General features: G+C 41.1%; 1 protein-coding gene across 9 annotated transcripts in view; it reads right to left on the minus strand.

Moving 5' to 3' along the window:
- Nucleotides 1–27728, minus strand: part of DYM (dymeclin) — a 352663-nt gene that overhangs the window by 125733 nt on the left and 199202 nt on the right. For 6 of the 9 annotated variants that reach the window (XM_078435252.2, XM_078435253.2, XM_078435255.2 and 3 more), the window contains one exon: nt 20049–20213. The exons of the other annotated variants lie outside the window; for them this stretch is intronic. In XM_078435252.2, coding sequence (XP_078291378.1) covers nt 20049–20213 — 165 coding nt within the window. The remainder of the gene's footprint in view (nt 1–20048; nt 20214–27728) is intronic. 9 annotated transcript variants of the gene reach the window in all.

Here is a 27728-nt window from a genome sequence, read left to right on the forward strand (position 1 = left end):
GCTAAAGTGGGGAGGGTTAATACTTTATTTTTAGCAAAGTACATGGCCCATACCATAAATGTTCATTAACTCATAGCATACGTTAGTATTTATTTCCAATGGACTTTTGTATAATTGATGTATTTAATTATTTGTCAAGTAGTCAGTGTGTGGAAAACTGAAAACACGAGCCCTAGTCTGATAACAATACTATTTACACAGACACAAACAGTCTGGGATTAAAGAATTTAATCTGTTCAGACAAAAAGTAAATATTTATTAAGCTAAAATATACAAGTCTGTCTTTGTGGGGAAGAGACATTTGTTTCTTGATGAAAGATACAAATTGTTATCTAAATCACAGACAATTTTTATTCAAAGCGAAGTTTAAATTCTGTGTTCCTCTTGAAAACAGAAAACTAAAGACATCAGCTCCCACCTATCCTTGTTCTCTGGGAGTGGTTGGTTATTTTCACAGGAGGGAATCCTGTTAGAGTTTTAAAATAGGCAAATGGTGTTATAATGAACATATTTCTTAATAAGTTACCAGTAACTTATTTGGACAATATAAGACAACAAATGTCAAAATTTTAGAAATGAGAAAGTAGGGGTGCCTGGCTGGCTCAGTTAGTAAAGCATGTGACTCTTGATCTCGGGGTCATGGGTTCAAGCCCCACGGTGGGCACAGAGATTACTTTTAAAAAATTAAAATAAAAATATTTTTTAAAAATCCCTCTTTCAAAAAATTAAAACAACAACAAGAAATGAGATAGCAGCCTAGGTTAAATCCAGACCTAAGGAATTTAGGGGAAATGACACATGAATGTCAATTTTAACCTTGCATAATTTAAATAACGTGATAAACTTGTTACTCGAGGCTCTATAGGTAGCAGGATAGAATATTTACAGATACCGACTGTTCGACTGAAATAACAGATAAAAATAGCCTTGTCTTTGATGTTCCAAAGAAAGGAATTCAAACCAATTCAGACACACTTCGGTTTAAACAGCAGTCGTCCACTTACTAGCTGTGTGAACTTGGGCACTTCACTTTCCAGAGACTCAAGCTTCTTTACAAAATGCAGTGATGAGGACAGTGACAGCTACTAAGACTTGCTGTGATGGCAGGTTGACGGAAAAGCAAAAAGCCTCACGGGGAGCATAAGGAAAAGGCCACCAGTCAGTTCCCCTTGATTCTCAGCATGGAGGAACGTGGGCTCTTGGTTACCAGCTGTGTCAACTCTTAATTGCTGTTATGGTGGCAGCAAATTCTAACTTCTGAAAAACACCGTGCAAACCAACCACAGCAGCTCTCTGGGCTGAGTCTGGACCACCAGCCACCAATACGTAGTTTCTGTTTTGGAGAATTGCTGGAAGTGCCACATGTCATCCAGGAGAGCAAAGCGTCCGGACTCAAGGGTGTCCCGGGGTTACAGGGATGTTAAAACAAAGAGATACGCTCTGGCAGGAAAAGTCAAGGGTGGAGGTGAAGATGATTTTATGGGAGAAATTCAAAGCAAAAAGCCTGTCTCCCTGGCACAGCATGGTTTTGAAATAACTCGGAACTATCGTTACATTCCAGTTTAAAATCTTTTTCTATATAAATGTACTTCAAAAAAGTGGTTATTTGGGGCGCCTGGGTGGCTCAGTCGGTTAAGCATCCGACTTCGGCTCAGGTCATGATCTCGCGGTTTCATGAGTTTGAGCCCCGTGTCGGGCCCTGTGCTGGGAGCCACCCAGGTGCTCCTATATAAATATACCTTAATTTAATCTCTGATTCCCCACTTAGTAAAGACAATGTTACTCCCTGTTCTCTGAACCTCTACAATATAAATCCAAATTTACTCAACAGACTTTTATTGATCTTCTCAAGAAATGAACTTCTGTTTATTGATTTGCTCTACGGCTTTTCCATTTTCTGTATCACTGAGCTCTGCTCTTTGTCTTTGGTCTCATTTTTTTTTTTTAATTTTTTAACGTTTATTTATTTTTGAGAGAGAAAGACAGAGTGTGAGTGGTGGGGGGAGGTGCAGAGAGAGAGGGAGACACAGAATCCAAAGTAGGCTCCGGGCTCCAAGCTGTCAGCACGGGGCCTGACGTGGGGCTTGAACTCACGACCACGAGATCATGCCCTGAGCCGAAGTCAGACGCGTAACCAACTGAGCCACCCAGGTGCCCCCAGTCTCCTCATTTTGGTTTAATTTGCTCTTCTAGTTTCTCAAGGTGGAAGCTGAGGTCACTGATAGACACCTTTCGTCTTTTCCAACATTGTTACAGGCATTTCAGGCTATAAATTTCCCTCTAAATACTGCTTTAGTAGCATTTTGATCTGTTGTATTTTCTTTAGCCAAAATAAAGAAATAAACATTAAAGCTCCGTGCTGTCAAAGCAGAGGTTCGATCCCATGAACCGCAAGATCATGACCCGGGCTGAAATCAGGAGTCTGACACTTAACCAACTCAACCACCCAGGTGCCCCTGAACCAAAATAACTTTTTAAAATCCATTCATTTCTTGGGGCACCTGAGTGGCTCAGTTGGTTAAGCCAACTGATTCCAGCTCAGGGCATGATCTCGTGGTTCTTGAGTTTGAGCCCCGCAAGTGGCTCTGCAATGACAGCACGGAGCCTGCTTGGGATTCTCTCCCTCCCCTCCCTCTTTGCCACTACCCTGCCCGCACGCTCACTCTCTCAAAACACATAAATAAATGTTAAAAAAAAAGTTTTTAAAAATTCCATTCATTTTTTTTCTTTGATCTATAGGTTATTCAGAAGAATGTTATTTGATTTCTTTGGAGGGTTTTCCAGAGAGCTTTTTATTGATTTCTGTTGTAATTCCTCTGTGATCAGAGGACATGCTTTCCATGAGTGGAATCCTTTTTGCACTTATCAAGACTTGCTTGATGGCACAGAATGTGATCTTTCTTGATAAATGTTCCCATGTGCAAATGAGAAGAAAGCGTATTTGGCTGTTACTGGTTGGAGTGTTGTATAAATGTCGGTTAGGCCAAATTGGTTGATAGCACTGTCTGAATCTCCAATATTCAGACTCATTTTCTGTCTACTTGTTCTATCAATTATGGAGAAAGAAGTATTTAAATCTCTAGCTATAATCGTGGAATCTTCTATTTCTCTTTGCTTATTTATTTATTTACTTTTTATCTTGAAGCTCTGTTATTTGTTTGGTACATACATTTAGGATTCTAATAGTTCTCTTGAGGAAGTGACTCCTTTATCACTATAATTTCTTTATTCCTGGGAATATCTTGTGCTCTGAAGTCACTCCCACTTTCTTTTGACCACTGCTATGGATGGCTAAGGTTATAGCTATCATTTCACTGTTAGTTTTCTATTTGTCCCAAACATTCTTTTCCCCCATTTGCTTTTTTTTCTGCCTTCTTTTGGATTGAGTATTTTTATGGTTTGATCAGTTGGCTTTTTAGCTGTTTAATTCCAAGCAGGGGTCTGGAAATTCTATTAGAACCGTAAGCTGTGATACTCACAGGGCTCACTCCCATCTTTTCCCAGCCATTAGGTATTAGTTTCTTATGTTGCCTGATGCCCAGTATTTTGAAAACCAATGTTTCTTATGTCTTGAATGTTCTTGGGGTTGTTTCAGGCAGTAGGGTAAGCAAAAAGTGGTTTTTAAGCATCCATATGAAAAAAAAAAAGTTTTAGAAATTTTCTGTAGAAACTTCAGGAATGATGGAGAAAACCAAAGATTTTTACTCTTTTCCCTCACTTGAAGTTGTGCTGCATAATTTTTCCCAACTTCTCATAATCACAGTATTTTAAATTTCGCCCTGATTTCTCAAATATGACACTAAGTATACATTTACTTTATCGTGTATGGAGAATTTACTCCCTTAAAATAATGCCACTAATTACGTGCTTTGCACCACTATCTTTTATTTGCATAATTAGTCTCCTGTTGTAGATTATAAATGCCAATCACTCTAGGCTTTTAAAACCTATTTTTTTTCACTGCAGAAATCACCATACTAGGTACTCCCCACTTTTTCAGGTAACGTTGTTATCACCATGAGGGAAGACCACAGAGCAGTTCTGCATCTCCGGTTGAAGGCCACCCTGCCTACTTCATTTCATACGCCACCGTGTTGACCAGCTCGTTCCTGAACATGCCGTGCCTTTGCTCAGGCCAACCTCAGGGTGTATCCTTCCCTTTCCTACATCAATCTGTCTGGCCAATTTTCCACTCACCCTTCAAACTTAGAAAAAACACTGATCACAATTTCTAATTAGCTGTGTCCCTGTTTTTCTCCTTCACTAAAATATTAAGTGCTTGAGCATGGACTAATTCACTTTGGCCTCCTTAGTGCCCAGTACGGTACCTATATATGTAAAACGTTCTCAGAAAATGTTTAATTGAACTAAACCCAGAAATAATATGGGATGCAGCATGTTATGGACTGAGTGTATGTGTTCCTCCAAAATTCATATGTTGAAGCCCTAACTCCCCAGTGTAGCTGAATTTGGAGTAAGAAAGTAGTTAAGGCTAAACAAGGTCATACGGGTGGGGCCCTGATTCAACAGGATTACTGTTCTTATGAGAATCCACGCTGAAGAGTGGTCTCCCTGCCCTTCTCCCTCCGGGCACATACAAAGAACAGATCACACGAGTACCCAGCAGGAAGGCAGTCATCTGCAACCCAAGGGGAGAGAGAGCCTTCACCAGACATCAATCCTGTTAGTACTCGATCTTGCACTTCCAGCCTCCAGAACCATGAGAAAATAAATGCACGGTGTTTTAGCCTCCCAGCCTATGGCATTTTGTTACAGCAGGCTCAGCTAACACATACAGGGATGTGGTTAAGATGAGGCTGTTCCTCTCCCCCAACTAGGAGGCAGGCAGGGTTCTTGGGTCTCCAGGACCAGCAGTACAAACTCTTCAGCTGAAAAAATATTATGTCTGCCTTCTCTCCAGAGGGCTATATTTGAAACAGTGCCACTATTTCGTTCTTGGTCAACTCTGCGGCACGACTCACTCCAAACCAAGATCAGATTGGCCTAACCCTGTTTACATGTAAATCAATACTAAAAGAAAGCTCGCTCCCGTAAGGACTGGGTTACTGAGGTATGAGACAAGCTCACATTTTTATTCCATCACAGAGTTTTAGTTACGCCAGCACTATACATCTCGGAGGTATGAAGAACGATCACAGCGCTTCTAAAATGACTGTCATTTATGGGCCGTCTGGGTGGCTCAGCCAGTTAAGCATTCAACTCCTGATTTCGGTTCAGGTCATGATCTCATGGTCATGAGACTGAGCCCCGAGTCGGGCTCTGAGCGGAGTCTGGAGCCTGATTGGGAGTCTCTCTCTCCCTCTCTCTCTGCCCCTCCCCTGCTCACATTCTCTTCCCCTCTCTCTCAAAATAAAAAAAAAATTTAAGAAATGTTTTAAAGGTCTTAAATACATAAACAAACAAACAAACAAATAAATAAATAGAACATCATTTATGACAATAAGGCTGAAGAAAGAATGAAGTGTGGACATGGGCTCTGGTTTTGGATGGGACAGCCAGAGAGGGCTTCACTGAGGAGGTGACATTTAAGCAAAGATGTAAGGAAAGGGAGTGTGTGAGCTGTGTGGCCATCTGGAGAAAGACATTCTAGGGAAAAGGAGTTAGAAATGCAAGTGAATGGAAGAAGGGCACGTTCAAGTGGAATTAATGGTAAACATCTCATGAATCTCTTTAAATGATTGTCTAAAGCTTAAAAAATTCTAAAACACATCACTATTTTTGTTTGCCAAGATCACCCCATCCCACCCCTAGCAAAATTAAGTTACTTCTTTCCTACTTAAAACAAAGTTAAATGCTTATTCTTTAGCCATCAACCCCCTGCAGAACAGGAAACTGGATCTGAAAAACACAATGTTGCTGAAACCATCTTTAAGATTTACTTGAGCGCAAAAGGGAATCACTACATTCAATAATTCAGTAACGACTGTGAAAAGTCTGTTTACTTCTGAAAAGAACTGGCAGGCAGATAGTGAGGTGTGAGCTGTATTATGTTACAGCTGGAATGAAAAATATTTTTCCAAACTTATTTTTCGTTAATTACTGAGTTGTCATTATAAATAAAAGGCAGACACTAGCAGCGACACCAGAAAGCTAAAAGCACATAGTACTTTAATTTAAATGGAAAACAGGCTAACCACCACTATAGAAATAGGAGTAGTTGTTGTGGTAAGTGCGGAAAAATAATAATAATGGTGTTTGATATGTGACATTAGCATTAGCTAAGTGTTCTGCATACAGTATCTCATTGAAACCTAACCTCAACACAGGGTGGGGCGGGTTTCCCTATCATCCTCACGTGACCTGGTGAAGACTGCCAGCTACTCAGTGGCAGAGCCGGCACAAGCCTAGGCAGCCTGACCCAACACCTAAGCACCATGCTACACAGCCACGAAAACACTAACACCTGCAAACGGGCCTCGGTGATGGGTCTGCTGATCCTGGCCAGAATCTGATTCTTAACTAGTTACCATTTTTTTTTTTTTTAAGGAATATTATGATGTACCACTTTCAAAAGTCAGATTTTTAATTTTTCCTGTCTTTGTGATCTGTTCATGAGTTACTTGTCCCAATTTGCCCAGGACAGTCCCAGTTTATGCACTCGGTCCCAGTGGGAGGATTAGAGTCCCCTTTTATTCTCTTCAAGGGTCCTAATTTGAATGATGAATTCTATGGGCACCCACTTGATAATCACTTCAGTTTTCGCTCTGCCCACTCACTGTCTCTCTTATTAAGCAATGAAACATGATAATCTGCTGTCGTTCCTTCTTCTGGGGGTGTGAGCTCCGTACGGGTCCCCTCTCTCTCATCAGTGGGGTTCTCTGAACATTCAAGGCACATGTTTCCTCATCTCCAGATGGCCCCACCAAACTTTCATTGAATGTTCGGTCTCCTCTCCTCCCACACCTAGTCCCCGTCCCTGCTCCTCCCTAATCAGCGAACGCTTTGTCTCACTCGCCCACTCCTCCCTCTATCTTCTTTCAGGACGCACCCCCCCCCCCCCCCCCCCCGCTGGGAACAACCTACGAATCTACCAAACACCTATCCTCAAATCACTTTAAAAGTCACTTTAGTCAGTGAAGTCTACCTGAGATCACCCATCCACCCACCTATCCTATTTATGGACCAAATCTGTCAGACTAACCTCTTGGAGGCTCAAATTTGAAATGTTTCTGCTATTACATCATGAGGTTTTGACCATATTCACTCACGTCAAAAACAAACGTGACTCCTGCCAAACTTTACAATTTCAAAGTAGGGCTTTTAGGTATGTCGATAGCTTTTAACCAAAGAGAATATACAATCCAGAGGGATCTTACTAAAACTCATAAATCCCACCACTGCTTTCAGACGATCCAGGGACAAACAGATGTGGTTATCTGATTGTCAAGAGGAAGACCACACTCGTTGGTAGTGCACGATCCAAAGAGACTCTCTCCTTGACCAGACTCAGGTAGGCTCCTGAGTATGAACTGGTTCCATTCTTGGACATGTCTTCTAGAAGCCCAGCTTCAGTAAGAATCCTGTCAAGCTGGCTTGGCCAGAGTCCCCCCACCCTTGATATCTGATCAAATATTCACCCTCCGATATCCCCCAGGTAATATCTGATCTAGCCTGCTTTCAGTAAGAATCCTCTTACGTCAGTTTAGTGAAGAATTACCCTACCTTCTTAGTAATCTTCCAGTCACTGACACCTACCTCCCCCAAATCTGCTGCTTGGCTGTAAGCCCGTTTTCCTTTTTCAGATTCAGTGTTGAGAGCCTAATCTCTTTCCCCTATTGCAAAACCCCACCGTGGCAGTCTCCCTGAATAAAGTCTGCTTTACCTTCTTCAACAACACCCGGGGGGGCGGGGGGTGTATACGGAAGGTGGGTGTTCTTGATATATCGTCTTTGTCAGTGAGTACTTTGTGGCACAAACATTGACAATGGAAGAGAAAAGTGAGTCTTGAAGATGTGGTTGTTCATAACTGAGAAATTCCCCTCAAGAATATGGGTACAAGGGCGTCTTGCTGGCTCGGTTGGAAAAGCATGCAACTCTTGATCTCAGGGTCGTGAGTTCCGGCCCCATGTTGGGTGCAGAGATTACTTAACTGAATAACTAAATAAAAACTTAAAAAAAAAAAAAAAAAAATATCGGTACAGCTGCTGTGCCTTCTCTGGGGCTAAAAACACTCTGCCTTTACAGTTCTGATCAAACTTCTAAATGGCATATGGAGTACTGTGAAGCAACAGATGATACACTGTTACCATATTCTGTCTCCAACATAGTTGAAAAACGAAAAAAAAAAGCAATCTATATGTACTATCTGCCAAACAACGGGCTAAGCCCAGAAATGACTTAATAACAAGAATGTAGGCCAACAGAGCAAAAGTAGAATAAGAACAAATTACCCAAGAATCATGGACATAAATGAGTTAAGTCTGTAATCAGTGGCTCTTAGTTTCTATCATGACTCCAGCTCATGTGGACCATCTTTCAGTGGGACCAAAAGTCATTAATGTACGTACATTTTGATGCAGAAACGGTACTATTGTCATCCTTACATGCACAAGAGGAAGGGAGGGACTAGAAAACCAGACAGTGAGAATGAAATAAAACGTCTCAAAACCGTGGTAACAGGAAATGCCACAGACTCTTGTAACAGTCACACCAAGTGTCATGCAAACTTCTGTAGCCTGGACACCTCTTGCAATTTAGTGCCCGGGCAAAGAAATCCAGAGATAGTGATTCTTCAGAAGGAATATTAAAAAACTGATGAAAATCAAAGCTCTCTTCTTTCCTTTAAACTAGAGAGTCGCAACACATTGCTACAATACTTTGCTTGCTACAGTAATGTATCGCTATACTGGACAAGACAGCAAGGAGGAAAAAAAAAACATAGATGATTGCCCATTGTGTTTTACTGACCAGTATTCAGTCCACAATGAGGCTCTCCAACCTAACCATTTAAGGACAGTAAAAGAAATCCAGACACTATTGTACAACCAGCTAAACTATGAAAAGTATTCCCCAGACCTGGTTTTCTTACTGAACATGACATAAATACACCTGCAGCTATTTATTCCCCGGTTTTAGACTGACTTGTTAACATCTCTGTTACTATCTAACATTTTACAGAAAAGATACTAAAGTATCATTATAGGTAGTTCCACTGCTACCTTTAAATGTTTAGGAAGTTTAGGACTGAAGGATGGGACATGAATCCTAAAAGGTGGACCTACCTTAACAAGACACAAATTGCTCTCTCTGCCAGATTCCCAATGCTGTCACGAGCCCCGTGTGCCAGGATGCAGACTACAATAAACTCTTAAAATTTCTACTGTCAAGAGTAACAGGGATTTGAATTTACTACCTGGCTTATACTGTGTGCTACTTGAAAATAAAGGCACATAATAAAAGAAATTATTCGTGTCAATGAGAGGTACAACAAGAACAAACTTAATACTTCAAAACTCTATACAAATGTTATCTATTCTAGTGCGCACGCGCGCGCGCGCGCGCGCACACACACACACACACACACACACACACACACACGTCTATATGTAACTCTACTTCTAAATCCCCAGGAAAGCTTCTGCTTATTTGCCTTTTTAATGTTAGAAGAGCAGCACAATTGTTAGTCATTAAACAGAAGAATGACAAAGAAGCTGTAAGACTTTTAGTCACTATCAGAAATTATATTCGGTTGATAATTGCTCTTAATTTTCCCAGTGGCAAGTAAAATGCACAACGTATCCTTTGGGTTACTTTGAAAATCTGCCTATACATGTTTGCTTTGTGAAATCTGGTTAAAGACCTTTTGAGAACAGCTTGTATCTATTATCACTTTGAGAAGGAAAAAGAAAAAAAACCAAATCCATATCAAAATTAACACCAAACTTAGACATCTGAGATGTCTAAGGGTTTTTGTAAGGATTAGTAGCTTTGGAAACTAAGAGACACTACATGTTTAGAGAGTAGCAACCAGACTAAATGGTACATACACAGAATTTAAAGAACCGAGAAACACAGTTTTGAATTTCTGTATCTATAGTCTACACTTCAATTTTAAATTTTAGCCAGTTTTATAAAGTACCTCAAGTGAAACTGTTGAGTGTATAGAGAACAGAAGTTCAAGAACTTAAACACAATTAGCTGAAAATATATAATCATCACAGAATATCAGATTTGTAGTAGGTCCTAAGACAGGTCAAAATAATTTCAAAGGCAAAGTTACTTAATAAAATCATACTGTTGTTAAAAGGTTTGATGGGAGGCAGTAAAAGATTAGAAGTGGGGCTTTCAGGGGTGCCTGGGGGGCTCAGTTGGTTAAGCATCCAGCTTCAGCTCAGGTCATGATCTCACGGTTCATGGGTTCGAGCCCCACGTCGGGCTCTGTGCTGACAGCCTGGAGCCTGCTTCACATTCTGTGTCTCCCTCTCTCTCTGTCCCTCCCCCGACTTGCACTCTGAATCTCTCTCAAAAATTAAAAAAAAAAAAGTTAGAGCCAGTATATTTGGGTTTCAATACTGGCTTTACCATCTTCTAGCAAGAATTAAATCGCTCCATGCATCATTTCCCTTGTGTATCAAATGGGGATAATAATATTAACTATCTCATAGAGCTGCCTTGAGGATTAAAATAAAAATAGTTAATAATTAGAACAGTGTCTGTTACAGAGCAAGAGCTCAATAAATATTAGCTACTATTAGCACTACTGGGCAAGGAAAATATTTTATATGCATGCTCCAATATGCAGCCTTTAGAAAATCTATACCATACATCTCAAGTTCATTTAAAAATTAATTTTTAATGAACTGCCTCTTATAGACAGCTACTTCGTAGAACTATTGTACAAAACAAGTGGCCTGTTGGAACACATCTGACTCTAGTTTAGATCAATGTAAGAATGCACGTGGAAAAATGCCTGAGAAAATTAGGGACTCTTCAGTTCCCATTCCAGCTCAAATACGTAGGGTGGAGATCGAAAATGTAACAGGAGTGAATGAAGGATATTTAAAAAATAGAAGAAGCTATCTACTGAGAGTAATTTGTTCCGCACATGTATGGTGAGATGGGTTTATCTCACTTTCTCACGCTGTATTATCCAGTAAAGACGAAACTCTGATCATAGCAGAGACCCGTAAAGACACTTAGATTCTACTTCCGCTTTGTTGTGTGATCTCTGCCAAACCATGTAACCTCTCTATAGTCTTCTCTGCTTCCTCGTCTTTTATAAGATAGAAATAAATCCTTTTGTTGTCAATCTAACTTAGAGGGATGAGCTTAGAATAAGTGCCCCTCCCACTGTGCAGCCACATTGAAAAGCACATCACGATGACTGGGTTACTCAGTGTCAGTAGGTAAAACATGAACTCTGATTTACATCACCACCTATTTAAATTCTAGAAGTCAAATAAATGTAAGGGTTGGCATCGTGACATGCCAGGGCATGGAGAGTGGGTGGAAATCACTTTTCTTCCATATATGGGAAACCCTGTAAGTTTAAGTCTGTTGGACATTTAGTGACCAAGAATATTTCTATAATAAGCAGTTACGCAAGTCTGCGTGTCTGAATATGCACATGGAATCCCCTGCAAATGGCGGCCCCAGGGGAAGAGCATCCAGCTAGGGGAATTCTGTACCCACTCCATACACAGTCTAACCTGCATGAGAAATTGTAATTTGTTATCTAACGCGTTCACCTTCAGGAACTCTGGTTACACCTATACACCACAAATACATGGCTATGATCTGGGTGCCTCCTCTACCAATGCTCTCTATACCTGAGAGCAGTGGGCGGGGAAAAAAAGATGACCACTTTTTTGAATCAAGTATGAATCTCATATTGTTTTTCCCTAGGATTCTATTATTTCTTTCTAAGTTTGGTTTCATATGCCCAAATTCTCATTGCATCCATCTCCCAGAATAAGTATCTTTTATGTTTTAATTATTGATTTCATCTAAATTTCTTCCCTTTGGGGGCGCCTGGGTGGCTCAGCCGGTTGAGTGTCCGACTTCTGCTCGGGTCATGGTCTCACAGCTCATGGGTTCAAGCCCCATGTCGGGCTCTGGTGCTGACAGCTCGGAGCCTGGAGCCTGCCTCGGATTCCGTGTCTCCCTCTCTCTCTGCCCCTAACCCACTTGCATTCTGTCTCTGTCTCTCTCAAAAATAAATAAATGTTAAAAAAAAAAAAATTAAAAATAAATAAATAAATTTCTCCCCTCTGGACAATAAATTGTACAACTAAGTGACGGTTCAGGGCAGATGACCATGGCAGGCTAGTGTAGCATCTATTTTGAATGGGGTTTTAATGCTACTGTTGGTCTATCAATAAATACTACCAATATTCATAGGTGGAACACACCAAAAACATTTTTTAAAAACATTTCTGATTAGGTATAGTGTAACAAATTTGCTTGCTTGCCTACCAAATAGTTTTGAATTAAAAAGGAAGTTAAATAGAATTTTTAATACTTACTGGGATATACTTTATTTCTTATCCACATTTCTGAATCTTCATTCTATTACTATTACTGTAGCCAGTAGCTTCCATAATTTACTGTATCAAAGGAAAACTTCTGGGGTGGAGGGTGGTGATAGAGCTTGTTCAAACTACCCGATTTTCCAGTTATCTTATAGCACTGTGTTTCAATTTTAAGAGGCAAAATTTCACGTAAACTAATTTTACTTTGCCCTCTGAGTTTCTTCTGCTCAGCTAAAGCCACCAGAGAAAATATTATTTTTGCATTTTTATGAGGCATCTTTCAAAGCATGTTGATACTGCTTGGATGGTCGTGGCTTACTACGTAAATCCAAAGAGTAGAAAGCTTATAAGATGTTTAAGGAAAAGAGAGCGGAAAGCAATGCAATCCCATACATGCCAGGCAGTTTTACTATAGAACTAGGGAAACTATAACCAGAATGCTTCATTATCTAATGATGCTACCCTGAATGCTTTTTTGAAGAGATAGTGGCATTTTAATAGGACTGCCACCTTACTGCTTCTCCCAAGTAATCTCTGAAAATGGAGCCGTTATTAGACTGGGCAAGTCTGCAAAAAGTTCATTATAATAAACTAAAATCATCCCTTCCAGGTAAATACGAAGCACCTATTGTGGACTAAGTATCACATGAGGCGCTAGTGGTAAGTGGATTCAAAAAAGCACACATTTGGGGCGCCTGGGTGGCGCAGTCGGTTAAGCGTCCGACTTCAGCCAGGTCACGATCTCGCGGTCCGTGAGTTCGAGCCCCGCGTCAGGCTCTGGGCTGATGGCTCGGAGCCTGGAGCCTGCTTCCGATTCTGTGTCTCCCTCTCTCTCTGCCCCTCCCCCGTTCATGCTCTGTCCCTCTCTCTGTCCCAAAAATAAATTTAAAAAGTTGAAAAAAAAAATTTTAAAAAGCACACATTTTCTGTCCTCCTGAAGCTTACAGTCTACTCTAAGAGAGAAAAAGACAGAGCACGTATGTGAGGGGAAACATAATATTAAATATAACAATGGATTTGAGGTTAAGGGACAGACCTCTGTAAGGAAGTAACAAGCGTAGGAAATACAGAGTAGGGAACTATTCTGAACAGGAAAGAACATGTAAAAAGCCCTAAGACGGAAAAGGGGCCAGCGAATCCTGGAAAAGAAAGGCAGTTGGTGTGGCTAGGGAACGTGCCACCCTGAGGGCAGAGGGAAGGCGCCACAGGGATCTGAACAAGCAAGAGCTGGAATCTGGCTTTGGGTCTCTGCAGACGCTTGCTCGGGGCGGGGGGGGGGGGCTGTGTAGTGAGACTGGCGGAAACCAGGTGGCAGGTTCTCGCCATCTACGTGGGAGGTGAGGGTGGTGTGAGCTGGCACGGCTGGCAGCAGGCACAGAGGAAGAGAGGACACGTTCCATGTACATTCTGGATACAGAACTGAAATGGACAGAGTGAGGATGGACGCGGGGGGCGAGAGAACACAAATGCTGAGGATTCTCATGAGACGAGCTTGACGGCTAGAGACACCACTTGCCGAGACGGAGGAGACAAAAAGACAAGGTTTGTGGAGAAGGGCTAAGAGTTGGCCTGGGAGACGGGGCAGGAGAGGTGTGAGTGCAGTGATGTTAACACTAAGGCAGCTGACAGTGTGGGGCTAGAGCTCACAACTGCAGCTGGAGTTACCAGCCTGGGACGTACTGACACATGGATGGTGCGTAAAGTCATAAAAGGAGATGGAAATGCCTGAGGTGAGAGGTTTTTAAAATTTCTTTTAATGTTTATTTTTTATGTTTGAGACAGAGACAGAGTGTGAGCAAGGGAGGGACAGAGAGAGACGGAGACGCAGAATCCGAAGCAGGCTCCAGGCTCTGAGCTGTCAGCACAGACCCCGACGCGGGACTCGAACTCACGAACTGTGAGATCAGGACCTGAGCCGAAGTCGGATGCTTAACTGACTGAGCCACCCAGGTGCCCCGTGAGGTGAGAGTTTAAACGAAAAGAGAGTAGGGCCTCAGGAGCAAGCCTTAAGGAATTCCAACATTTACAACAAAGGCCTACCGAGAAATGGCAAACCGGTGGGAAGAAAGCCAAGACTCTGCTGTCCCAGAAGCCAAGAGAAGGCGGTAGGCAAAGCTGTCTACCTCAGCTCTGAGACCAAGCAGAGACGGTAGCTGCTATGTCAAGCCTTGCCCTCCTCTCCGCTCCAGAATGCACAGCCATGATTCACTCCTATAATTCCTAAGAAGAAAAAAAGACAATCCCAAGGGCCCAAACAAGGAAACATGCTCCATTAAAGGAGTGACTCTAAAAAAAATTTAACGACATATTGTTTATTCGTTCCAGCTTTTCTGATCTGAATTTACCTGCCTGGTTTTGCCTTACATGGCACTGAGCACTAAAGAAGTACATCTCAAGACCAAACACCACATTACAGAAAAGAGAATAAGCTTGATGACAGGATCAAGCAGTGAATACGTAATTCAAAAGGAAACCATAATGGTTTAAGTGGAATAATGCATTTCATTTCGTGCCACAGAAGTGGCACGGAAATCAATAAAGCACATAGCCACAACAAAATTATTAAGACAGTATCATATGCATGAAAAATTATTACTCTGGCTGCAAATATTTATTCATGACAGATTTAGACAGTGGTATACGATATGACAAGACTGTTCTAGTAATTTAAAAAAAAAAAAAAAAAAAAAACCTCTTTTGAGGAAACTCATTAGGACATTGTCCTAGATTCAGACTGAGGATGCAGTTCTTTCAAAGCAATCAAATGGCACCAGATGTCATTTTTCTAAACCACAGTATGAAAGACATACCAAATGGGTGAAAACACTGCTAAATTTGAAAGTGCTATAGTTTAGAGACATGATTTAATGTTGTGCTTACTTAGAATAATAAACCAATTCCGTTAAGAAAAGCATCCCTTCCCCCCCCCCCCAAAACTATAAAAATGCTAAAATAAGCTATGGGAGAAATTTTCTGTGATCACACTTGAAGGAACTCCTATCTATTCCCATAAACCACTGCAGTTCTTTGCCAATTAATAAAATGACATTATGTTATGGTGGTGAGGGAAAAAAAAAAAACCAAAAAAACAGCCAGAGATATACGTTTAACTTGGGACAGTGGATGGAAGGCTGAGGAAAAAACAAAGAAACTTGTAATGTCAATTTGCATAATTTTTAAATGCTAAAAAAATAAATTTAAAATTCTTTTAAATGTCATGTATATTTCACTAATGTTCCGCAAGTATTTGTATGTTATCTAGTTTTTGTCCGCACGCATATAATAGTTTTAATATCAGTATATAATTTTATATTCTTTTTTCAACATTATATCGAATGTTTTCCATGTTTTTTTTTTTAAATGTTTATTATTTTGAGAGAGAGAGAGAGAGAGCACAAGTAGGGGAGGAGCAGAGAGAGGGAGAAAGAGAAGCCCAAGCAGGCTCCGCACTGTCAGCACAGAGCCCAACACGGGGCTCGATCTTACAAACTGTGAGATTACGACCTGAGCCGAAATCAAGAGTAGCAGGCTTAACCAACTGAGCCTCTCAGGCGCCCCTCTTTATTTTTCTTTATTTTTTAATGTTTATTTACTTTTGATAGACAGAACACAAGATGGGGAGGGGGAGAGGGAGACACAGAATCCAAAACAGGCTCCAGGCTCTGAGCTGTCAGCACAGAGCCCAACACAGGGCTCGAACCCACAGACCATGATATCATGACCTGAGCCGAAGTCGGTCCCCCAACGGACAGCCACCCAGGAGCCTCTATTTTTCTTTATGATATTTTTAATGGCTACATGATTTCCCATTGAGTTGACAAAATACGGTTTACTTGACTAATCCCTTATTTTGTTCTTAAATATCATTCTTACCTTGGGTTATTTCCCTAGGATAATAATAAATTCAAGATATTAGCATTTTAATAACTTTCGGTAGATATTTCTTTATAGAAATCCACTATCTTCTACCATTTTTTATGTTACATTTGCAACTTATGGCTGCAAAATAATCCAGGATTACACCACATCTTTAGTATATTAAAACAAATTTTAAAATGGTTGAAAGTTATTGGCAGGTGGACTCAACCTGACCCTCTAACAGTGAAACAGTAAGAACCCCGCTGCCTCCCGACATGGGAAGCACCCAGAAGCACTCTCTCAGGGAGGCTATGGAAATAATTCTTACACCGGGAAGAAGTTTGCCGCACAGTGACTGAGATTTCTACCTAGAGCAGTAGTTCATGTTAGACTGAGGTCAAGTTCTTTAAGGATAAACTAATGTTTCTCTCCAGAGACTGATTGGCGTGAGGATCACACTACGTAACCAAAAGCTACTTGAGACTGTGAAGTGAGTCCGAGATGGCTCCATTCAGGCATTCGGCTTGGTCTGTCCTGCTAAGTAACACAGGTCTCTTGAAAGAAAAATGTGTCAACTGCAGAGACTACATTACACTTGACCACGTGTCACTGTGGATGCAGGATGTCAGTCACTTGCGCATGAACGTGGCACAAAGGTGACCAGGTATCTCCCTTTGTGAAAATCAAGCTCACTCTGAGGTCCGTCCAGAATGCAAGCTTTTCAGGCTCCCTGCCCCAGACAGCAAAGGGGTGGAGCTGGGATGCAAAGCCGGTGGAGGAGGGAGCGTGGCCTTCCCTCCAGTGCCCACGCCCCTAATCGCTGAATTTCCTCTCTGCCATTCAGAGAAGGTGGTCAGGGCCTGGCAGAGTCTGGAGGCCAGGAGACGGTGCACCTGGTTTAACAGCTCTGGAATAAGGTGAGAGAAGAGGGCCGGCAGTCGGAGAGAGGCCAGGACTGCAAAGGGACAGCGTTTCAAAAATGCCATAGAGTTCTCCTGGCCTCAGACTATTTCCTCAACCCATCTACCTGGGTCTACCACAGCCTGATTTTCCTTCTAGAGGCAGCCTAAAGGCTTTTCAGTCCCGAGGAGGGCTATGCACTGAACACATGCCCTTCGGAGGGTTACTTACTACCTTCGACCCTAGATGCGAGTACCGAGCAACCTCCTGAGAATGAGGAAGGGGCCCCAGGAGGGGTGCTAAAAGAGGAAACAAAACACATGAAAGAAAATGCTGTTCCAAGAAACAGAGGGTACTTCAGCTCTGCCAGGAATCGGGTGAAGGCACACAGGAATCCCATGCTGCTTTGGCCTTTACGTTTCCCCTCTTGACTTTCTTCACGTCTTCCGACTCTGTCTTCCTGGTCCTTTCCCTTCTGTTCCCTTTTACCTTCCCACTTCCCCTTGTATCCCTCTCTCCCGTGTGTCCCCGTGAGGGGAGGGGCGTGACCCAGAGGCAAGCGGATAGCGGCCTCGGGTACAAACAGCAGATGGTGAAACCCTGCAGCAACTAACACAGGTGACCAGCACGCAGGTGTGAGGTGCTGCCAGGCCCACAACGAGGGGTCAGATGGCACGTCTACTGCACGAGGCTCGGAGTCTGGTCGGATAGACATGTCGTACGTGAAGACACACGGAGAAAAAACACAAGTACGGTGTGGTGGTGGCCTTAACGTGCCCACTTAGCTGGGCTACGGGGCCAGTAGAGTGGGCGACCACTCACCTACACGTTGCTGTGAAGGTTAATCAGCTGATTTTAAGGCAAGCAAATTACCAGGGCATCTGGGTGGCTTGGTCAGTTAAGTGTCCGACTTTTGATTTCGGTCCAGGTCATGATCTCACGGTTCGTGGGATAAAGCCCCTTATTGGGCTCTGTGCTGACGGTGTGGAGCCTGCTTGGGATTCTCTCTCTCCCTCTCTCACTCTGCCCCTCCCCTGCTCGCATAGGTGCGCACGCCGTCTCTCTCCCAAAATAAATAAACAAACATTAAAAAAAAAAAAAAAAAGAAAATTACTCTAATGAGGGTGGGCCCCATCCAATTAACAAAAGGCCTTAAGAGCAGAGACTGAGGTTTCCTGAGGAAGAAGAATTCTTTTTCACAACTATATCACAAAAACCCTGCCTGAGTTTCCGGCCTCCTGCCCGGCACCTGTGGATTTAAGATTTAAGATTGTAACATTAACACTCACCAAAATTTCCAACCTGCCCCCATAGATTTCCGACTTGCCGGTCCCTACAGTCACAAGAGCCAATTCCCTAAAGTAATTCTCAATCTCTCGTTCTCTCTGCACGTACACACGCACACGTGCACGTGCGTCCTGCTGGTTCTGTTTCTCTGGAGGAACCTTCGGTGGGTCCACTAGGAAATCAGGGCAGGAATAGCTACGCTGCCCACTCAAGAGGCTCAGTGATGAGCAACGGCTCTCTGTTCCCTACAACTGGACACATTCTGTCCCCGATTCCTAACACCATCACTTACCCGATACTCACTCGTTTTCCCGGAGTCAGCGGAAAGTAAATGGCTTTCCTCTGATAAATTCTCCCATATTATATGCACGAGGGCTTATTCCATTATTTTCACTTAACATTTCTGTCTCTGATTTTCTTTATGTCTCAAAATGTCTCTACGGGCTTAATTATGAGTCTGACCGACATCATTATGTGTCTGTAAATATTTCTGCCACCAAAAACAGGCCGGCAGCTTAGATGTCACACTACCTTCTAGTCTTAATAATCAAAATGTATTCAAAATAATAATCAAATTTCACTTATGCTGTGTAAAGCTTCTGCATGTTTCTTCACCTGAAGAGATCTATTTTAATTCCAAAGCTTGCTCTTTTCTAGAAGGTGGTCACGGAAGTTTTCTTCTTTCTTCCTCGAAGTCATTCTGCACTGAAGACACTGCCTCAAACATCATACCTAGCTAACAGTATAGGGCTGGTGCGCAAGTCATTCCTGACTTACAGAAAATGTGTGTTTAAAATGCCACCTACAAAATACAAAGCAGTCGTGGCAAACTACGTCTCTCCTTTGGCGTGTGATATACACTACACAGCAGGTACGGATTTTCTCTGATACTTGACATCGGTGGCTTGTCTCTTTCTTATGACTCCCACCGTTGCTCTGTTTAATCTACATTCGCCCATGACACACTGGAACTTACTGATTTTGTAACTATTCTATATACAAATGAGTGAGAAATGCAAAACCCCAGAGGACAATTTCTACCTTCTTATAAAATCAAACCTGCTCAGCTGAATGTGCTTCTATCCAAACATGGGTGAAATGCCACGGTCAGCTCTCGGGGGTGCTTGCAGAGCGAGGAAGAGAACCGAAAATTCATAGGTAATTAACAGTAACGGTAGAGTCTGTTCATACAGAAACCAGACAGAGCACCTCCCAACTATTACACATAAATCAAAAGATTTCCAAATGGAGCAAAGTATAGAAAAGTTCTGTCAGGTTTACGTGCCAACTGTGTGGTTGAAAGCTTCTCTCTCTCCCATGAAACATAAAGTACTTAAGAGGACGTTTGTAAGGCAACAAATCCCAGCCATTATTTTAAGGAATCATTTAGCACCATTTCAAATAGAAATCTCCTCGGCAATCATTTCACCGACATGTATCCCGTTCAAACATGCAATTATCAGTCACATACAGCATGCAGCATGCAGTAAACAGACAGCAGAGGTTAATAACCTGGAAGCATAGGATCTGAGAATGTGAGAGCAAGTTAAAGACAAGAGTTCCTCTCCATTGTCACTGAGGGTCGAGAAGCAATGCTGAAGCGTAGAACAGTGATAGTGGGGGAAATACAGTTTGTCCAACACATAAACATATCTCCGCAAGTGGCGGCAGGTATAACTGAAAGACAAAGGTAAAAGGAGAAAAACAGAAAGAGAGGAGTTTTCCTTTGAAAAAATAAACCATTCTCAATGTCCTCAAAGCTTTCTGTGTATTTTCACTAGATGCTGCCCAAGGGACAAAAAAAAACACAAAAAACAAAAAACAAGTGTTAAAAGTGAATATTAAAACCATAAAAAAGAAAACAAACAACGTGATTTAAAAAGGGGCAGAAGATCTAAACAGACACCTCACCCAAGAAGCTATACGGACGGCAAATACGCGTATGGAAAGATGCCCCACCTCCTGTGGCATGAAGCAAATGCAAATCAAAGCCACAAGACAGCACTCCAAACCCACGAGAAAGGCCAAAGTCCAGAACGCTGACCACACCAACTGCAGGTGAGGGCACGGAGCAACGAGAACCGCCCTTCACTGCTGGTGAGAAGGCAAAAATCACACAGCCGTGTCAGAAGACAGGTTCTGTTTCCTCACAAAACTAAACATACTCTTACCACACGGTCCATCCAGCAAGCACGTTCCTTGGTATTCGCCCAAATGCGCTGGCGGTTTCTGTCCGCATAAACACCTGCACATGGACGTTTCTATCAGTTTTCGTAACTGCCCAAACTTGGAAGCAATCAAGATGTCATTTGGTAGGTAAACGGACCAACCGTGGTACATCCAGCTGTCGTCAGTGGTAAAAAGAAAGGAGCAAGCCAGCCACGAAAAGATACGGAGGAGTCTTCAAACGTGTGTCGCTAAGTGAGAGAAGCCTCTCTGAAAAGGCGACCAACTGTAGGATTCCAACTCCATGACATTCCAGAAAAGGCGGCAAAATTCTGCAGACAGTAAGAAGCCCAGTGGCCGCCAGGAGTTAGTGGGGAGAGAGGGATCAACAGGCCAGAGCACAGAGGATTTTTAGGGCAGCGCAACTACTCTTTAGAATTCCTTACCGGTGGATGCACGCCATTGTACATCTGTCAAAACCCACAGGAAGTACACCACCAAGAGTGAGCCTTGACATGAACTATGGTCTCTGGGTGAGAATGATGTCAAGGAAGGTTCATCAACGGTAACACTTCTAGTGCAGAATGATGACAGCAGGGGAGGCTGTGGGTATAGGGAGGCAGGGTGCATACATGGCAATTCTCTGTACTTTCTGCTCATTTTTGCTGTGAATTTAGAGCTGCTCTTAAAGAAAAAGGCTATTTAAAAGTGGGGGGAGATCTACTGACAGGGGGAACATTTTCAAAATATGATGGTGTCATTAGTTAACCATAGGAAAATTGCCTTGATAGAGCAAAGTGGTGTGAGAGACTTTCCTCTCTACAATACTACAAATACATTCCTGGAAGGCAGGCAATTAATAGTACAGCGATACGGAAGATACCATGGTAGAGGGAACACTGAATTAGGAGTCAGAAAACTTCAAAATCTGGACCCGATCCAGCCACTGGAAGCTTTGTAACAGTGGGTATTTGATCTCTCCAAGCCTCAATCCCACAAATTGCAACATAGAAGTATGTTAAATTATTCCAAAATTTTGAAGTGATACTTAAAAAAATAAAAGAATTATTATTGTCAGAGTAATTTCACTTGTGCCACATTTCAGACTGCTCGAAAATAACAAGTTTGAAAGAGGAAAATACCCAATCAATCTGACAAAGTGAATCAGCAAAACCATGAACACATTAACCGATATGCTTAAACCATTCGTCTTTGAGAACCTTTTCTAAAAATCCACATGGGGTGCCTGGGTGGCTGAGTCAGTTAAGCATCTGACTAATTTCGGCTCAGGTCATGATCTCACAGTTGTGAGATCGAGCCCTGCATAGGGCTCTGCACGAAGCTTGGAGCCTGCTTGGGATTCTCTCTCTCCCTTTCCTTCTACCCCTCCCTTTCCCCTGCTCACTTGCATTTGCATGCTCTCTCTCTCTCCAAATAAATACATCAACATTTTTTAAAAATAAAAATTAAAAAAATAAAAAATAAAAATCTACACCCCACGTACATCAAGTTCCCAAGGGGCAACGTGTGACTTTTAAAGTGTGCTGAATTCGAAATAAAGCTAATAGATTGAAAGATTAGAAATAGGCAAATTTCCAAAAACTGGACAATCCAATCATCCATTCAACCTATTAACCAGCCTGTCTACTCATCAGCCAAGCAGTATCTACTATGTAGCACGTGGGAACTATGCACTGAGCTGAGGACAGGGTGAGGAAGAAAACAGACACAATTCTTTCCCCGGCAGCTTGCAAGACAGAAGAAAGACACGTCCGACAATAACAAAATCCCATGTAAACTGTGTAAGTTCTAACTGTGGAAGCCCTTTGAAGGAAACAGTATAGGGTTCCCTAAGCGAAGTAATATGGAGCTCTCTCCCTGAGACATGGAAGTTAGGAAAGGGCTCCTGCAAAGTGAACTTTAAGCTGACATCTTAAGGAAGAATGGAAGGTGGCTAAATAGATTATGGACCGGGGAAGAGGAGCTGTGAATGAGCTAAAAATCGATTACAAACAATACATGAATATTGTAAGGAGAGTGGGTTCAAAATTAACAACCCTTCTCTGTTCAAAAAACAGGTTGTTGTTTTTTTTATTTGAAGGACAGTTGAGACACAATGTTACACTAGTTACAGGTGCACAAGGTAGCGATTCAACAACTCTTGACATTATGCTGTGCTCACAAGTGTAGCTACCATCTGTTACCATACCCAGGCTATTAAAATACCACTGACTATATTCCCTATTCTGTGCCTTTCATCCCGTGACTTACCCATCCACCCTGTAACTGGAAGCCTGTATTTCCACTTGCCTTCACCCATTCTGGTCATTTCCCCACCTCCCTCTCCTCTGGCAACCATTAGTTTTTTCTCTTCTGGGTCAGTTTCTGCTTTTTGTTTGTTTTTAAAAAACAATCACTTTTGAAAAATATAGTGGTTCTATTACACTGACAAGAAGATAAGATGAAATATCCAAGTATGATGTATAAATATCTATGAAGAAATCTTTAAAATGGTGGTAACAAAAGCCCTGAGTCAATGAAATGGAAAAAAAAAAACATTTTTAGACAGGAAATTATAGGATTGTAAAGTCATCCAATGTTCAGGTATTAATCTAAAAATTCATATTCTCAAAAAATATCAACAAGATTTAAAAAAAACTAGCCCTATTAATTCCGAATTCCATTTAGTAAACTAAACATTTAAGAAAAGCCAGAATATTCTGGAAAACTATAGTTGATGGGACTAACTTTAAAAAAAAAAAATACCATAGGGACGCCTGGGTGGCTCAGTTGGTTAAGCATCCGACTTCGGTTCAGGTCATGATCTTGCAGTTTGTGAGTTTAAGCCCCAGGTAAGGCTCTGTGCTGACAGCTCAGAGCCTAGAGCCTGCTACAGAATTTTATGTCTGTCTCTCTCAGCCCCTTTCTCTCTTTCTCTCTCTCTCTCTCTCAAAAATAAACATTAAAAAATTTAAAAAAAAGATACCATACAGTGACATTAATAGAAACAGTTTGGCATGGTACATGAGCACACAGGACACTAGAAGAGACTAAAATAAGATGAGAACATAATATAAGGTAAAGGTGGCACTTTAAAACAGAAAATCAGATGAAATATTCAATAAATGGTACTGGGATAACTGAGTAGATAACTAGGAAAAAAAAAAAAAACAGAGCTCTTTACCTTACCTCTTAAAATAAATTCCAGGTTGATCAAAGATTGGAAGGTAAAAATAAAACTATATAAGTTCACAAATAAACCATATACCTGAGAGCCATTAAAAAATATGACTCATAAATCTGATCCCATAAAAATGGAAAATATAAATAGCCACTTTGCACGATGCATCTTTCGTACTGTGTGCACTTTCTGCCGTTTTCATGTATCAGACATAAATTAATGGCTAAGTAATTTTTAAAAATGGAAAGGGGCACAGGAGCAATTATTTCAGAGGGAATATGATGAAGCGGGGAGATCCAGGCAGGTTCAAGGATCCAAAGGAAGTTCAGCATGGTTGGTGTATACCTGAAAATGGTGAAAGGTAAGGTCGGCTCATGTGGTGCCTTGTGAGTTATCGCATCATGAAAAACTAATTAAGGGTCTGAGCAGGGGAGCAGCTAGATAAGACTTTTTTTTTTTTTTTTTTTTTAGTATTCATTTTGAGAGAGAGAGAGAGAGAGAGAGAGAGAGTGTGTGTGTGTGTGTGTGTGCGTGTGTGTGTGTGTGTGTGTGTGTGTGTTTGCGTTAGCAGAGGAGAGGCAGAGAGAGAATGAGGGAAAGAATCCCAAGCAGGCTCTGCGTTGCACTGCAGAACTTACAAACCGTGAGAGCATGACCTGAACCGAAATCAAGAGTTGGATGCTTCACTGACTGAGCCACCCCGGCGCCCTGATATGATTGACTGTTTTAAAGGTGCATTTCTGCAATACAATGATAAAACTGGGGAGGAGCAAAAGTTGAAAGATAACACTAGAAGCACCAAGAGTAGAAAAGCAAAGACCAGTAAGCAGTTACTGCAAGAGTTTATGCAAGTACTGCTGATGGCTTAGAGCAGGGGTACAGCAGATTCAAAACTATCCTGGCGCTAAAACCGATGGGACTTGCTAATTGATTGGAATGGGGGATGGGACCAGTAGAGGAAGATATCAAGAGTAATTCCCTGATTTCTCATATTAGGAACCGAATGAAAGTACGTTTTCTGAGGAAGGAGAAACCAGAGGAGGGATAGGTTTTATGCAGAAGATCATGAGTTTTGTTTTGGACATGCTCAGTTTCAGATGCCGCAGCTGTGAGATGTCAGCAAATGCTGGTATACACGTAAGCTTAAAGCTAAGAGAGGGTGTAGATTAACCCAGAGGTATAGATGGATTATAGACAGACACACAGAAGAAGGTCAAAGCTCGGAGAACATATACAAGGTCAGAGGGAAAAGACAGGACCCGGACCAAGAAATTCCAGGATTTCCAAGTTAAAGACAGAGAGGTGCGGTAAAGAATACTAAGTGGTAGCTAGAGAAGTAAGAAGAAAATCTACAGATGTTTTCAGAAGGTGTTTTAAGAAGGTCATGGTAATGATACACCTTGAAGATAATTTCCATATATGCTGCACAAGCCGTATGACTGAAATAGTTAACATTTTCTTATAAAAGGAAAAGGAGCTCCTGTCCAATTTAGAGATGTTCCTTCCTCGTAATTTAATAATCTTGAAATATTCTTTATTATTATTATTTAATAGAGATCGAATGGAAATAGCCCTGCTGATTAGCAGACACATGAGAGATGTATTCTCATTATGAGAAAAATCCTTTGGTCCCATTACTCTCAGCTTTAAAAAAAAAAAAAAAAACCCCACCAAGAAATGAACAAAAAATAATACTAGTTTTTAACAATTATCTTTTAATCACTTACAATTCTATCATGAAGTCTGTCTTAACACTTTCACAGCAACTATAATAATGGTAAAAAGTGAGTTCGAAAACTTAGTCAACTCTACACTTAGACTCTGTTATTTTGAATTCAGCACAATTAATCTGTATTCTTTAAATATAAATCAAGGCACAGGAAATTGGCTTTTAATTATATTAACCTGTCATTATTATCTATGAGCATCCACTGGGTAAATAATTATTGGTTGCTGAACTAGATTTTAATTATGAAATTATTTTAAAAGCCTGTGGTCTACATAAAATGTTTCAAAAGAAAGGCAGAGATGTGAAAATGGATTTAAAAATACAATGTTGCAATAGCCAAATTATGGAAAGAGCCTAAATGTCCATCAACTGATGAATGGATAAAGTAATTGTGGTTTATATACACAATGGAATACTACGTGGCAATGAGAAAAAATGAAATATGGCCTTTTGTAGCAACATGGATGGAACTGGAGAGTGTGATGCTAAGTGAAATAAGCCATACAGAGAAAGACAGATACCATATGGTTTCACTCTTATGTGGATCCTGAGAAACATAACAGAAACCCATGGGGGAGGGGAAGGAAAAAAAAAAAAAAAAAAAAAGAGGTTAGAGTGGGAGAGAGCCAAAGCATTAGAGACTGTTAAAAACTGAGAACAAACTGAGGGTTGATGGGGGGTGGGAGGGAGGGCAGGGTGGGAGGGAGGGCAGGGTGGGTGATGGGTATTGAGGAGGGCACCTTTTGGGATGAGCACTGGGTGTTGTATGGAAACCAATTTGACAGTAAATTTCATATATTAAAAAATAAAAAAATAAAAAAAAAAATAAAAAAAATAAAAATACAATGTTGCGTTTACATCAGCACTTCTCAGCTATGCCCGACAAAGGAATCTCTAAGACTAATCATTCTTTTTTTTTAAATTTTTAAAAAAATGTGTATTTATTTCTGAGATAGAGAGAGACAGAGCATGAGTAGGGGAGGGGGAGAGAGAGAGGGAGACACAGAATCCGAAATAGGCTCCAGGCTCTGAGCTGTCAGCACAGAACCCGACGCAGGGCTCAAACTCACCGACCATGAGATCATGGCCTGAGCCGAAGTCGGACGCTCAACCAACTGAGCCACCCAGGAGCCCCTAATCATTCTTAAATAGAGTTAGGAACCTCTGTTTATAACCTCTATAGGACCCACCTAGTCCAGAAGCTGTGCAAGTCCTGGCCTTGCCCACTTCTCTCCAAGTCAAGTCTCAAGAAGCTGGTAATGTCTAAGATAAGACAGAGTGAAAAAGATTTTTTTTTTTTAAACAGGCTTATCATTAGACATTTCAGGACTCAATCCACCAAAGGAAAGCAAAACTTGAGAAAACATAGAAACTGTGTTAAGGCAGTGGTGATTCACATTTTTAAGCAAGTGATTGCAATAAATATTATCAACAGTAAAGAGACATCATGTAACTCCTGATACGATCACAGCAGAGTCTAAATCTAATCTTGAGAAATCAAAAGACCAATAGAAATTGAAGAGTATTTTATAAAACCCAAAAACAAAAAAAAGTTCTACAATCTTCAAATTTTGAAATACCAAGAAAGGCAGAGGGACTGTTCCAGATTAAAGGAGGTGAAAGAGAATAAAATGCAACATGATTCTGGGATTGGAGCCCATACTACAGAGGGTTAAAAAGCATTTTTTTCTCTAGAAAGGAAATTAGTGGGGTAAATGACAAAATTTGAGTGTCTGTAGATTTGACAATGTTAATTTCTTGATTAGGATAAATGTTCTTGTTTTTAAGAAATAGCCACTTTAGTTCCTGGTGGTAAAAGGTACACCATGTCTATAAATTCATTCTCAAATGTTAAAAAAAAAAAAAAAAATACAATGATTAAGCAAAGGTTGTAAAATTTTACCATTTCAAGACTCTAGGTGAAAGGTGAATGAAAAATCTTTATGTATTTTTTGCAAATCTGCAATTTCAAGATAAAAGATTTTTAAAAATTGATATTAAAATATAAAAAATTCATTTATTGTTAATATAAGAAAGAAAACAGAACTAGGCTTTTTGATACACTGAATAATACCCATTTTAAGATTATGAGATTCCAATCAAGAGCATGAAAATG

Source organism: Panthera onca, chromosome D3, assembly GCF_046562875.1.
Source record: "Panthera onca isolate mPanOnc1 chromosome D3, mPanOnc1 haplotype 2, whole genome shotgun sequence".
Taxonomy (NCBI): Eukaryota; Metazoa; Chordata; class Mammalia; order Carnivora; family Felidae; genus Panthera; species Panthera onca.